General features: G+C 41.8%; 1 protein-coding gene across 1 annotated transcript; it reads right to left on the reverse strand.

The window, feature by feature from the left end:
• Positions 1-3,362: 3,362 nt before the first annotated feature.
• LOC122616107 (SOX domain-containing protein dichaete) lies at positions 3,363-5,205 on the reverse strand. The gene has a single exon (XM_043791407.1). It carries the CDS (start codon positions 5,029-5,031, stop codon positions 3,883-3,885), a length of 1,149 nt encoding a protein of 382 aa, XP_043647342.1. The 5' UTR covers positions 5,032-5,205; the 3' UTR covers positions 3,363-3,882.
• Between the last annotated feature and the right edge of the window lie 9,434 nt (positions 5,206-14,639).

Below are 14,639 nucleotides of genomic sequence, written 5' to 3' on the forward strand. Positions count from 1 at the left end.
ATTGGTTAATAAACTCTTAATACGTAAGACCTGAAATCTAATGCACAGCCTAAATTTAAAGTAATCAATAAAAACAGAAAACAAAAATGCACCGAGTCATACAATAAATATAAATAATATTGTATTAAACACCGTTTCATAAATATTTGTAAGCACAGAGATTTACACTTTTTAAAAGGAGTTAAAGAATTGATTTAGGTAAGTACTACACACTATAACTTTGTTCATCGACTTGCTTTATTTTCGTAAGGGTAGAAAAATCATCCAAAGTTCGCAGAGCTAAAGTGGCTGTTTCTTTTTAATATCATAATTCCCCTTAACTGGTCCCAATTTTGTAGCCCAGTGTAGCGGCGGCTAACAACCCTGCTAAGCAGTTGCAAATATGAAACAGTTTGACAAAAAGCCACCACCCACAAATTAGGCTGCATAACGAGTGACACAAAAGGGGGGCAGGGGGGAGTATATGACAGAGGACAGACATCGCCGCCATGTTTGGGATATACACTGTCATTGGGGGGATATCCTTAAATACACGGAAAACTGCCAGAGTTACGAAACAGACAGCAGCTTGACCCCTTCGCAGGATCTTTGAGGATGTTGGTAGAAGAGTACCGCCAGCCAGTTAATGTTTATGGCAGCCAGAAGCCGAACGAAAAACATAAACTGAACCTTCCGCGTAAGAAAGGCATTTGGAAATTGCAGGGAAAATGTGCAAGGAAAATGTGCAGGGAAAATGAGAACAGCCGACGAGGTCGTTGCAATGATTTGGCCGACAAATTGTATCAGCGTTATTAGCTAATCCGTCTGGTCCTTTGTCGCTAATCCGGCGGATTAGCGCGCGCATCCTTCGCCTAAAAAAGTGCACAAAAACAGACGGATTTTTGGGAAAACTTGAAGCAAATCAATAATACTGTTAATCCGGGTCTAAAGTTACCGCAGGTAGCCACAACACTGCACGAAAAGAGCAACAACAACCCAAACAGCCAAGCAGCCAGAAGTAGGAGCATAAAAATCTCGCGACATTTCGCACACTCCTTTCTGCGGACCGGACGCTAATCCCGGTCATAAAGTCGTAAAAAAATCGAAGCAACCGGGAGGCTGCAAATTATATTTGTATACAGACGCGACCAAATGGGACGAAAGGCGTGGCGTTTTCGGGCGTAGGAGGCGTTGGCGAGATGGGTCGTAAAACGCTTTCGACCATCCTTAAAAACCCAAACGAGTTCAAATGGAATTTCAATTATTCGTGCATCATTTTTTCGATGTTATGTATTGGGGAACTACGGATCAGAATGAGGCGTAAGCGGGGTTACGTTCTAAGCTTGGCTTAGTCGGATGGATGGATTAGGTCTTTAGCGAAAGTTAATCACTTCCGTTTGAGTGCGGGGCAAAGTCAACATGCGATGTTAAGTCATAGACAGTAATGCCTGACTATGGTTGTAAATAGTTTTATGACCAGAACATTATGATGTGCCGATAATCATAAAATTCAATTTATGCGATTTAATATTAATGTGTATTATGACCACAATGACATGATGTAAAAATGATCATAAAATTCAATTTGCACGATTCAATATAAATAAAATCCAATTTGTAAGATTCAATATAGATAAAATCCAATTTGTAAGATTCAATATAGAAAGTATATCATATCTTGTATGTTACTTTAGCAGTGCGAATTCTTGATCAGCTCTTATCTGAAGGATGTCAATATAACATGCTCTTTTTTAATGACCTAGGAAGATAGTTATACGATCCAAATACTTTGTAAAGCCATTACCCTTTCAAAACAAATGTATGGCCTGAATCTTTCTGTAGACTTATCCACTGTATACACAACGTATAGAAAACCCCAACCGAAACAATGTTCCAAAGAGCTAAGCCAGAAGAATCCAATTTTTATATAATTATTCAATATCACGTCAATGCTGGGTAAATATTTGTGAAATGTAGATATCGAATAAAGAACGCAGAGCAAACGGAGAATGGAGAAACAAGGCACGGAAAAAAGACCAACATCAACAATACGCATAATAACAACAATAATCAATATTTGATATTTTAACACATTTGACATACACTGGGGAAAACGAAGGGTAGCCGGGGGAGGGGGCCAGAGGGATTGAATAGACTCCAAAGACTTGAAAACGGCAATCGAAGAGTCAGAGTTCGGGGCAAGACAATGCAAGTGGATTTATTAATGACCGCAATTATTCTTATTATTATTACGAGAAGAAGCCAAAAATCAAAACGGAAAAACGGAAAACACGCGTTGATTTCTTTCGCCAGGGTATTCAGTTACACTCCGAATAGTGAGGTCTTAGAGGGGCCAGGCCCCCCGTTGATCCCGAAACACAAAAAAACTGAAAAAAAACAGAAAAAAACACAATGTGACCCCCATCCAAAAAGCGAAGAGACGACCTTTTGTTCAAACTATCGAATTCTGGCTCGAAGGCGCAAAGTAAACAGCGCATTAATCAATAGAAATTAATACACAACGGCAAATAGTTGTATAATGGCAAATCAAATTTTAGTTTTTTCATCTCTTCGCAGCGGGTGTAAACCAAGCAACAAAAACTCGCACAAAAATGAGCGAAATAATGGTCAAATGGTAAAGACACCCAGAGACAAGGTTAATTTGATCAGCAAAAGGGTTAGCAGTTTGATATTAAACGAATACTATCCATAAAAAAAAAAAAAGAATAATTCGTACCCTTTATTATTAGGTGATGATGAAATGATTGTTTTTGAGCCTCAGACGAATGACTCACTCAATCCAGTTGAGAATATTATGTTAATGGTCTTATGAATATTGAAATTCGTAATTAAATGCGTTGATAATTTTGATCCGTGCTCAGAGCACGATCTTATATAATCTTAAACTTTATGAAAACGACATGGACACAAATTCGTGTTTAAATATGATAATCCAATTATGGAGAAGGGAAAATAATCAGCTGAAAAAAGGCATATATTTCAAGAAAATTTATAAGGTAAATGTGAAACGTAGTAAACTGTCTTTAGGAGAATGTGAAAATAAATATTTTAATTAATTTTTTTTAATCTTGATAATAGAAATGAAGTAGTAAACACTTCAGATAACTTCATCCTATTAAAATCCATGGACAAAACAGCTAAAAAAACTCCAGCTCGACTTATGATCTTAAATGTGATCATAAATGGTAGAAAATCAAATGGTCATCATTTCATTCTAAAGTAAATGACCAGTTTCCAAGCTGTGAATTTTTCGAAATAGAATAAGCAGGTTTTCAAATTTGGTTTTCTCAAATCATTTTGTTTTTATTCATTTTTAAATGTCTTTGTTTTGTGTTGGCCTTCATGGACCATTATTCGCTTAGATGATACGTTTTACAATACAATTAATAATACAATAATACATTGATGTACGTTCTTTCCTTGCATTTGGGCTACACTGAGACTATAACGAAAAGTTGCAGGGATATTTACAATTTGACAGGGTTAGACAATTAAAACTATAAGCTACATTTTAGGTTGGTGCTGATGCGAAAAAAACAACAAGGAGGAGGCGCTCGCTCAATGCTTAAAACTAAATAAAATTAATTTACAATTAGGTTTTTGTTTGTTTGTTTTTCCATTTTCTTTGCGGTATAGTGAGTGCGCTAAATAAATTATAATTTATAGTTTGTGTATTGGCTAGGAATGTTTGTTTTGTGTGTGTGTTCTTTCCTTAGTCTCTAGATTCTGAAGTGCGCGAAGATTGTACTAGAATTAAGCGGAGTGGTTTGGAGGATTGGCTTACTTAGAGCTTTTGAAGATTTAAAACCAGTGGATCACTTTGGGAATGCGTCAACAATTGTACTCTACTCTGTACTCTACCCTAAAACTCTCTAATGGGCTCTAATAGAGCACCGGCACCGGTCGCCTCAGGGCGCTGTCCATGGATCCGTCCATGCCATTGGGCGTGATGGTTCCGGGCGACGATCCCGGCGAGGAGGTGGACGAGGATGGGTAGAGTCCGGCGGCATTGGCGGAGTGTGCGGCGTACAGCGATGGTGCCGAGATGCCGGAGTAGATGCCCGAGTAGAAGCTGCTCAGCGAGGTGGGCGGCAATTGGGGCGGGGCTTGTCCTTGCTGCTGACCCTGATTGTTGACCGCCGCCGCCGCCGCTGCCTGGGATTGATGCAGCTTCGATAGTGCCAGTGGGTCAAATCCACCGAAGTACGGCACCGGATAGCCCTGATCCAGATGGTGGGAGGGCGCAAAGTATGGCGGCAGCTGATGGAAGGGATTGTAGCCTCCGGCTCCAGCGCCCGGTCCAGCGCCCAGCTTCTGTTGACCCATGGCGCCGGCCTGCATCTGCAGTCCACCTTGGGGTCCAGCGGTCAGTGGGTTCTTGGGCTTGCGACGTGGCCGGTACTTGTAGTCCGGGTGCTCCTTCATGTGCAGGGCCCGCAAGCGCTTGGCCTCATCGATGAATGGTCGCTTCTCCGACTCGGCGAGCAGCTTCCACTCGGCACCCAGGCGCTTGGAGATCTCAGAGTTGTGCATCTTGGGGTTATCCTTGGCGATCTGGCGACGCTGCAGGCGGGACCAGACCATGAACGCGTTCATCGGACGCTTGATGTGACCCTCCTGACCCGGCGAGGTGGCCAGACTGTGCATGCCGGCGGACTGGTGGCCGGAACTGGAGTTCAGACCACTGCCATTGCTGCCCAGGCTGCTCTGGCTGCCCAGACTGCCGGCGGATCCGATGGAACTGTTGGGCGACAAGGTCTGTTGGGCGGAGACCGCCTGGTGCATGTGGTGCGGGGTCATGTGACTGGACATGTGGTGGCCCATGCCCGCGGATCCGTTAACACCCTGGCCGGTGGGACCATTGGGCGATCCGCCCATGGCCGCCAGGCTTTGGGAGTAGTGCAGCACTCGCTTGATATCCATGTCCATGCCGGGACTCAGCTGGAGCTGACTTTGTTGGGCGTAGTCCTCCAGGCCCTGGGTCTGGCCCAAGTGGAAACCGTAATTGGGGTGTGTCGATAAGGTGGCCATTCCAGCTATTTTGAACACTTTGTTTAACTTTCGCTTCTTTCAAGATCAACACTTCACTTTCTAGAACACAATGTGTCTGTGGTTCAACTGTGATTTCTCAGATTTGTATCTTTGTCTCAATGTCAATTACTGTCTTGCTTTTGCTTCTGCTTTGCTCTTGCTATGCTTCTGCTCGGATCGACTGCTTTTTTGTGACTGATTTCAGTAGTGTTCCAGTGCGGCGTACACGACTGCAGCCAAATCCCGTTTCTCTCGTAAGAGAGTTGAGCACGAAGTGCGAGCAACCCTCGCACCATTACCTTTACGTATGCCACGCGGGTGCGAGCGGGACAGAGGCTGGGCTTCTTACCTGGGAGAGAGCTGCGCCGTCGTCGCGCTCTCACTCACACATAGCGCGTTCTCTCTTTCGTTTTGCGGCCCTTTGTTCCACCGGCTTTGTTCCATTGGCTCCTTTATATCGGTTATAGTTGTTCGCCCATTGAGGGGTGTGTTCAATAGAGGAGCTCAATAGAGCCAAAAGCCAGGCAGCTCTCGTTCGGCTGTGCTTCGTGTTATTCGATTTAGCGACCCCATTCCCGTGGGGCAGGGGGAGCTCGAGCTACAGAGAGATAGAGAGAGAGAGACGGAGAGAAAGAGAGCAAGAGCGAGCGCGGGAGCACATTGATTTTCGCACAGTGGGCACACAATTTCCGTTATTGTTTGCACGGCGGCGTTGCACTTCCGCATCTCCTATGCAGCCAGAACGAGAGAGGGAGAGAGCACAACTCTCTCCCCGTGTGTGTGTGTGCTCGTGTTTGTTGGGCCAATCACAATGGGTCTTTGGTGTGAATTTTTGTCCATTGTGGGTGTCTGTGTTCTGCTATATACCGTTCTCTATGTGTACTCTGTAGTCGGTACTATGTGTGTGTGTGAAAGGACTTTTTAGTTTGTGAAAAGGACATGGAAACACGCTTTCCATTCTCTTGCCCCGCTCTCCATTCTCCATTCTCGCATTCTTTCATTTCGCTCGCCATTCTTCTCCATTCTTTTCCGTTCCTTTTTTGCCACTTCTTCCTGGCCGCTCCAGAAAGGATATTACTGCAATTATTTACTTATTTGGCCATAGAAAGAAGCCCACAAAGGAGCCAGTGGAAGTGAGGCAAATCTTCACCCAGATGCAAGTAGAACGGTCCTCTGTGCTTTATTATAATAAAGATGTTTTAGCCAGCTTTTCTTTTTGGGTTGCTAAATAAGCAGCAGCAAAAGTAAGGAATCCTTTTTAATATTGATTGAAAGGACAAGGGCAATCAAATAGTGAACAATTAAATTGACTGCAAGCTAATGTTTTTTCGGTTTCCTAACCCGTAATATAAAGTTTCTAAAGTAACTTTCGAAACGAAGATATAATTATCGGTTCTTGTGATACAAAAACATGGTTTTAACTACTACATTTTGAGCGCAAAGTCGTTGTTTTAATAACCATTTTTCTTTCAGGACTAAGGCTGGATTTATTTTATACTTCTAAACTCCATAACCCGAATGCCAAAAGTAAGCACCATACATTTCCCCCCTTCGAGCATATTCCCCACCATTTCTCTTGCCCTTTCTCCTGCACATGCACATTTATTCTCACCCACACACCGATGCAGCAAAGCTTAGTGCACTTTCCAATTGCATTTACAAAGCTCTTATACCTGGCCCTACGCTATGTAAGAGCATAAAAAGCTTTCAACGTTCGCAACGTTTCCTTTGTGTCTGCTTTCCCCCAAAAAAAAAGAAGAAAGGACAACGAAGAACGGCAACAACAACAAATCTCAAATAATAATGAAAGCAAAAAACTGTTTGTTGTACGTTGTGTAATGGAAAAAGTTTTGTCCGCGCCACATTTTTCTTTCCGAGTATTCAGCATTTCACTTAGCAGACGAGGACACTAAGTGAGTGATAATGGCACACAGTGTGAGATGAATGCAGGATCCTGTTTCTTAAAATCGCTCCACTCACTGCGGTCTAAATAATTGTTACATTTGCAATACCATTTATGATGAATTCGTTATTTTTCTTAAAGAAAGCCACAACAAACAAATCGTTTTTAGAATCCAGTTCAAATAAGTAAAAACTAGGAATTTATTTATGATATAGTATAGTAAGATGTAGTATACATATGTATATATCTATTAATAGCATTTCTATATAAACTTTCTTCTTATAATGCATTTCTTATTATACCTTACAGTGAAGAGAATACAGAGACAAAAAAAATCTTTTTTATAATAAGATTGATAAAGTTTAATAAATAAACTCTAAATGTGTTTTCCCACCCAATCGAATATTTACTAAAGCTAATAATAGCATTCTGTTTCACTTTTCTCCCATTGTTTCATTGCCATGCAAAGTGGGAAACATTTTTTAATCCAAATATCTCATAAAAATGCACAGGTGACAGTCGACATTCAGTTGAAAATCAATGAATGTAAATTAAATTTGATCGCTTGATGGCAGGTGAGAGATGAGTCAAGTTGTGCCGTGATTACTATTATTCGAATACAATATTAACCATTATCCTGTCGCCAGAAATCACCCTCGCCGCTTAACCCATTCGGAATTCTCCGATTCTCGGCGGTGAAAGAGAAAGACTCGCGTTTTATTGTTTGCTCCAGCATTGTTGTTGTTCTCGATTGTTGTGTGTTGTTGTTGTTGTTTTCATTCAATTGTCATTTGGGGAGCGGGTTTCAATTTTTATTTTTTGTACTCGGCAAATATAATTTTTGTCATTCATTCTTTTTTAATTAAATTCAGGAACAATCGCGCAAATGTGAGACTTGACAATGTCCAGAATGGATTCAATGATAATGGCAAAAATGAAACGAACATAAAAGCCAAATGAGGTTACATTCCCATTATTGTTCAACTGATTGAATCGTTCAATTATTGATACAGCATATATATCGTGCACATTACGAGTATAGTATCATTTTTGCAAGTTATATACGCTTTTTCCCCTCATTTGGAGTTATATAATTCCGTTCGCCTCGCATCTGGCGTCGGCAGTCGGAAAAGGAATCGTTTTGACTGAATTTTCTCACGTTTTTGGTTCGGTCTTTGTTCACTTTGCATTTCCATTTTCCACCCACTAGAGTTCTCCTTTGATTTCCTCTGGTTCCTGGCGTACGTGTCCATTTGATTGCCTCACAGATTTTGGCGCTTTTCACATGTCATTCCAGTTAAGAGCATTTTTGGCATGCTCACGAATTTTCCTTTCTCTACTTTGAATTTCTGGTGCCTTCTGCGCTTCGCTTTGGCGTGGAAAAATGAAAAATTATAGCGCATTTATCGTTTGATGTTAATGGAATGTGGGAAGTTGGGGGATGGCAGGTCCTGTTAGGGATAATGACCAAACTAGAGATTTTCGTGCTAAAACTGGCATTAAAAGAAGAGAAATATGAGAAATGCATACAACATTTGTTTCTAGGGAATATGTAGCGATATGAAAGTAAATAATTGGAACAGTAATATGTCCTTTCATCAGATTATTATTAAGAGTTCCTACAACAAAGCAATAAAATTGTATTATAATTCTGCACTTCCCATCATGTCCGGTTTCCCGGTGCGGGCGTGATTGTGCGACAAGAAATGGCCAAATTGTCTCAGGAATTTCCACTCTCGGCTCATCCCAAGCTCAGACCATTAGGGCAACAAAACGAGCCATTCTTGCCAGGATACTAAAGGAAGAAAAACTCTGTAGCGCTTGGAAGGACGCCCACATGTGCTGTCGACTTCCGTTTCGGCTTCACCTGATGCAAACCGGTTGCACTTCTGTCATGCATGTTGCACAATTCCTGCAACTTTTGTATCCGCTTTTGTGCAACCATTGTTTTGTTGGCCCGTTTCTGGGGAAAGCGAGGAAAACAGTGTAGCTGTTGTGAAAACTATAGAAAACTATTTCCGGGGTCAGTTATTGTCATTAGCATTGTTTGCCAAATCACAGATAATATTTCGCAATATCATCCCAGGCCAAACAATCGGCAATCACATTTTTCCGAACAACTTGCGGTGTTTGCGCAAAAGGATAATTGGTGTGAAAAACATGTGTAAGCCCGCATCGAGTTCTTTCGTTTAGCTGTGGATGGCTGAATGTGTGGGAAAATGCGATGCAAATCCAATTGTCGGAGCTGTCAGAGCGTAGGTCTTCGATGGCCACTCATAATCCTTGCTCGATTAGAGTTCATTACGCTGCCAGGTCCTAGATGTCATAACAGATTAACCGAGCGACCTTAACACATCTCCCCCACCACCGCCTTCGTCCGCATTGTTCTTAACCCTTCCTCGCCAATGCCATCACCATCATCATCATCGTCATCCAGCCACTTGGACTAAACGATGTTAATTTCTTAAACGAAGTTCGAGTGCCGGTCCGGTGGGGTTAACCTACGACTTGGTCCTGGGATCTCCTGGGTCTTGAGGCCTTTTCCACTCGTTTGTAATCGAAACGAGCCACTTAAGGAACCGCCGCGATCCTTGAGTCAAATTTCTTTATGCCTCGTTTTCATATTTCATTTCATTTCGTTTCGTTTCTATTCTTTTTGCATATATTTTTCTCCTGGCGAATTTAGGGGTTGACTTCTAGGGGAGTGGCGGTGTAGTATTTAAAGTGCTTCAATGCACTGCGAATAAAAATTAATAATTACGTTTTAATAACAAAAGAACAAACGCCTCATCACAGGCAACTTTGAGGATAGGTTTCCTACTGATAGGAAAAACAAGAAATCAACTTTGAGGATAGGTTTCCTACTGAAAGGAAAAGCAAGAGATCATTCAAGACTTGGATCTCTCTGGATTTGGAAACTGCATGAAGATTGTGTAAGTTAATATATTCTTGAATGATTGATATTGATCGTTTAAAGATATGCCTAAATTAGAAGCCAGAACATTTATCCTTAGATCTTCTGTCAGCACTTGAATAGAACTTCGTTCTAATCTAGGCCCCCTTTCTCTCAGTGTGTGCCTAATTTTTGTTGTCGCTCCTCTCCGAGCAAATCGTCGCCGTCAAAGTGCCCACTCGATGCGACTTTCGTTTGAAGTGGTTTCCGAGGCTCGGAACAGGCGGACGCAGTGGAGTACAGAGGATTCCGGATGGGAGTGGAGAAGAGGTGAGTTTCCTTCCTGACCGACGTGCCGAATCCCACGGTGTGTGTTTACGACCAACAAGCACAGTTGGAACGGCTTCCTCAGTCGCATGTACGAGTACAGCCTTCCATCGATTAGCTGCCGAAAAAGCCGAAATTTGTGTCCAAATCTTGCGGTTGGGTTTTGTAGCCCGAGGGCCAAAACAACATCGGTTTAATGGGCGGATGGGCGTGTCGCTGGGAAAACCGCCGCCAAATGAGGTCCACTCCACCTGACGGGCGGCTGTCAGCCGCAGTTTCCAGTTTTCCAACCCCCCAGGACTCGAAACGTGTTGACAACCTGCAATCTTCTGATGCTCTGATGTTTATGACGTCATTAGCAGCCACAGTTCTAAATGGTAAAATCGATTTTAAAGATAAAAAACATATTGCTATTAAAAGTTAATTTGAAAACAGTATATGTATAATATATCATGTTACATATCAAGCATCATATATGTATATCAAATCGAAGTATTTCAAAACCTTTCCAATTGCAGTATAGAAACTTTGAGTTGCTACTTCGTAGAATGTACTTTCGTACTCAAAATTAAAATGTCCAAAATTGTACTTTTGAGTCACAATGAGTTTTTGACTAAAGCACTTTTATTTAAGCAGCAGACGTTGGTTTTTTCATTTTCCATTTCAATTATCCTTTGGTGTTGGCTGGAGCTTTACTTTGATTTATATTCCTGCGGCTTCCTCGATTAATTAATTTCAGTCATTTGGCAAATGGTTTCGTCAAAGTCAAAGGGTTTGATTGAGCGCGCTTAATGCTGCCAGAGATCAAAGCGGTCTTTAAGCAATTGAAAGACACCTTTTGGCACCACCCACCGCCCCCTTTTCCGCCTCACTTTGTGTTTACTTGTGTGTTTTCCTATTTATTTTCTTTTGCCCAAATGCAACATTTTCACTCAAGTGATTTGATTTGATTTGGCGAATTGAATTTGCGCTCCAAGTGTGTATGCATATCTAGACCAAGGCAAGGCACATCCCCATCCCCATCTCCATCCTCATCCCACAACCATTCATTCAGCCATTCAATCTGCCCGTCAATCAGTCAGTCAGTCATTCAGACTTGGCGGCGTCGCCATCGCCGTTTTTGTGGCCGTTGTTGCTGCGGATTGTTTGCTTAGCGGCGTCCTCCCGCGAGACTCAAGTGGCAAAACATTATTTTGTTCAGGAAATTCAATTAAAACTTTGCGGTTTTTTTGTGTTGTTAGAATTTGTTTTTATTTTCGCTTCCCTTCGCTTCTCAAGTGGTTTTCAATCAAATCGAGGCGCATTATTCAAACGCCGTGCAAGACGTGAGGTGGGAGACAAGTATTCGATCAATAAATTGAAGGTGCGCCTAGGAGCCGTTTTCAATATGTTTCTAAAAATATAAAATGTATATACAGAATATACCTCTTAAAAAGAAATATTTTTCTAATTTTTATGGCATTTATTACGCTATTTTATTATCTCATTCTTTTCGCAACTTAAAAGTTCCTGTTGATATCGATTACTTAAATGTCCCTCAAACGATCTGTTTACCACTGATTTATGGCCATTCCAAGCTCATCGCAAGCAACCCCGTTTCCATCTATTCGAGCTCATAAAAGTGGCGCTTTATGAGTTGGCAAACAGAAGAGATACGCGGCAAGTGGCGGCCATTTGAATTAAGCCAACGACTTTTATACGACGCGACTGGGCCAATAAAGATGGAGTCCAAATGGGGGGATGGATGGATTTGTCGGGGGGAGCGGGGACATACATCCGTTTATCGATTTGCACATCATGATAGCGATTACGTAATTGCAATTGTAGCCGGCACACAAAGGCCAAGAAGAAAAGACGAAGGTTGCGCACCGAAGGCTGAAAAGAAAAGATACAGATACGGATACAAAGGCCTGACACCTTGCATTGTTGTCCTTGTGGAGAGGTACATATATCGGAGTATATCAGAGATTGACATCAATGGGATCGTTGCCGAATCTGCCAAATCTGCTGAATGCGTGGGATCGCAGCGTTCTGGGATCGTTTTGGGTTCGGAATCTTTGGGATACGCGCTCCTTCGCAGCACCGGAAGCGTTTAGCAGGCGTCTTTGTTCGGCGTCGGGAACAAAGGACAATGGAGCGGGGTTGGCGTTGCATGTTGAAAGTGTTAAAGAGCAGGGATCACTCACAAGCGGAGCTCTCTTTCGGGGCCGCAGCTTGACTTTAATTGAGTTTGAATAGAGCAATTTAGTTCCCGCTGCGATCATCGGGGCCTCATAACCGATTCGGCGTTTCACTTCCACTTCGAGCGGTGCAAAAATTTCTCAGACCGCGTGGCGTTGGAAAAATTGTTTGCATTTGCTGTGGCGCTAATGATATGGTGTCTAAACCCCTTAAGGTCACAACAATAGGGGTAAGCATTTAGCTTAACCCCTCACCCCTAACCCTCAACCCCCTGCCCCCACAAACAGCGACCGCCCCGTTTTGGGCGAACAATTACCATCTGAATGTGTCACAGTGTGGCCAAAAAGTATGTTCCCAGCTTTGGCGATTGGCTTTGCCATTGTGTCCTGGCCGTGTAATTACACACCTTTTGATCCGGAGTCTGGCTCTGAGTTCTAGGTGTCGAGTTCGTTGCGTAATCACATGTTTTGGGTTCTGCTGCGCTGGCAGCTGTGAATGGAGCGGGCACGCCCACAGTCCAAAACAACGCCCACTTCCACCAATGGCTGCATGTAAATGTTTTATTCTTGGTGTTCTGCTAAAAATTAAAAACACTTTTTAGCTCTCACACAGAAGTGTTGAATGCAACATTGATTGGGAAAGCATATATGCTCATTAGGCAACTTTATTCAGGACAATCACAAATCATACATCAAATCCTTCTCTGAAAAGTTATTTATATGAGGTAAATGTTAAACAAAACGTTATCTACTGGCGAGGAAAGATAATAAATAAAATACAAATTAGTTCTTAATGCATTAATTTATTCAGATACAGCAAATAAAAGTGCACTTTAGATATGGATCTCGTTTGCCGCGCGACTTGTGAAATTCCCAGTCATAAAAAAGGCTGAGAAAGCTGTTTAATTACGCCCCTCGGCACATACAAACATTGTAAAACCATAACAATAAAAGCGCCCGAAGGTAATGGGCCAAGGGAAATACGAAATGGCATTGCGAACGGACAGTTTTCAGTTTTCAGTTTTTCACCTTCTAGGTGTTCCCGGAAAATCGGACTGCTTTATGATCCTTAAGCAACAGCGTCGTTTATAGCGCAATTTCGGCGAGGGGCGTTTGCCAAATGACTTTTAAATGCCGTCTGTGATTTGGCCCTAACTATCGTAATTGTTTCGCTGTTCATGTTCTTTTACAAAACAAAATTGTAAAAAAAGAAACCAACGAATTATGGCCAACTCGGGTTGAATCCTTTTGGGATTTGGCATTGGAAGCGGAGAAATGGTTAAACAAGCATTCAAATAAGAATTATGGACCATTCCCAGGTGAACTGCCACTAGAAGTCAAAGGAAAATTCGATTCGATTTTCCGCCGACTCTTTTTCCCCTCACATTTGACTGCCTTTTTTTTTCTTGGCTGAACATTTCCTTACCTTCTTCTTTTCCGATACTCAAGAGTTTGTTTAAAGTAAATTATTTATGCAAATCAAAGTGCAAAAGAAAGAAAAGTTTGCCATTTATTGTGCCCGCTTTTGGGGTGCTGAGTGTGAGGGTTGTCAAGGGTTGAGGGTTTGACCTTTGTTAACTCTGTTTGCATTTCAGCTTTGCTCTTTGATTTAAAACTGTCAACGCACACGAGAGCCGGAAAAATGTGCTACTCGTTGAGTTATGGCTAACATACACCCACCCAGCCACCCATGGAAATTCAAATGCAAAAGCAAATTTTCCCGGGACCCATTGTTGAACATTTTTCAGCGTTCCCTTTCTCTTTCGGCGTGAGCTGCATAAACACATTGATTTTATTAAATGTTATTTTGAGTGAATTTCGATTTGAGTTTGATAGTTGATTGTTTGGGCCAACTGTCATTCGCATGCAGCGCCACTTGTGCCACAGATTTTGCGACGCTCGCCTAAATAAGTCATCGATTATGTGGCAATGTCTGTGGCCAAAATAGATGTAAAATGTTTTGCGTATTTCTAATTCTAGATTTTCTGTATAAATAAAGATTTTACAAAATAAGTAAATAAGTCATCGATTATGTGGCCAAAATAGATTTAAAGGGTTTTGCATATTTCTAGACTTTCTGTGTAATAGTTATATAAATAAAGAAAAAATAAGTAATAGAGCCTGTAGATATTCATTTTAGAGAAAGGTGTTTAATCGTCGACTAATAAAAAGTAGCAATAATAATTTTAAAATGTAAACTACTTATTTTAAACAAGTAAAAACCGCTCTTGACTTGAATTGTGAAGCGTAGTCTGGTGTAGTCTACATTTATTGCCCAAAAAGAACACATATCAACAAGGCCCAA

The sequence above is a fragment of the Drosophila teissieri genome, chromosome 3L, assembly GCF_016746235.2.
Source record: "Drosophila teissieri strain GT53w chromosome 3L, Prin_Dtei_1.1, whole genome shotgun sequence".
Classification (NCBI taxonomy): domain Eukaryota; kingdom Metazoa; phylum Arthropoda; class Insecta; order Diptera; family Drosophilidae; genus Drosophila; species Drosophila teissieri.

Coding starts and splice junctions, on each gene's coding strand:
- LOC122616107 (XM_043791407.1), bottom strand. CDS start 5,031: ATGGCCACCTTATCGACACACCCCAATTACGGTTTCCACTTGGGCCAG.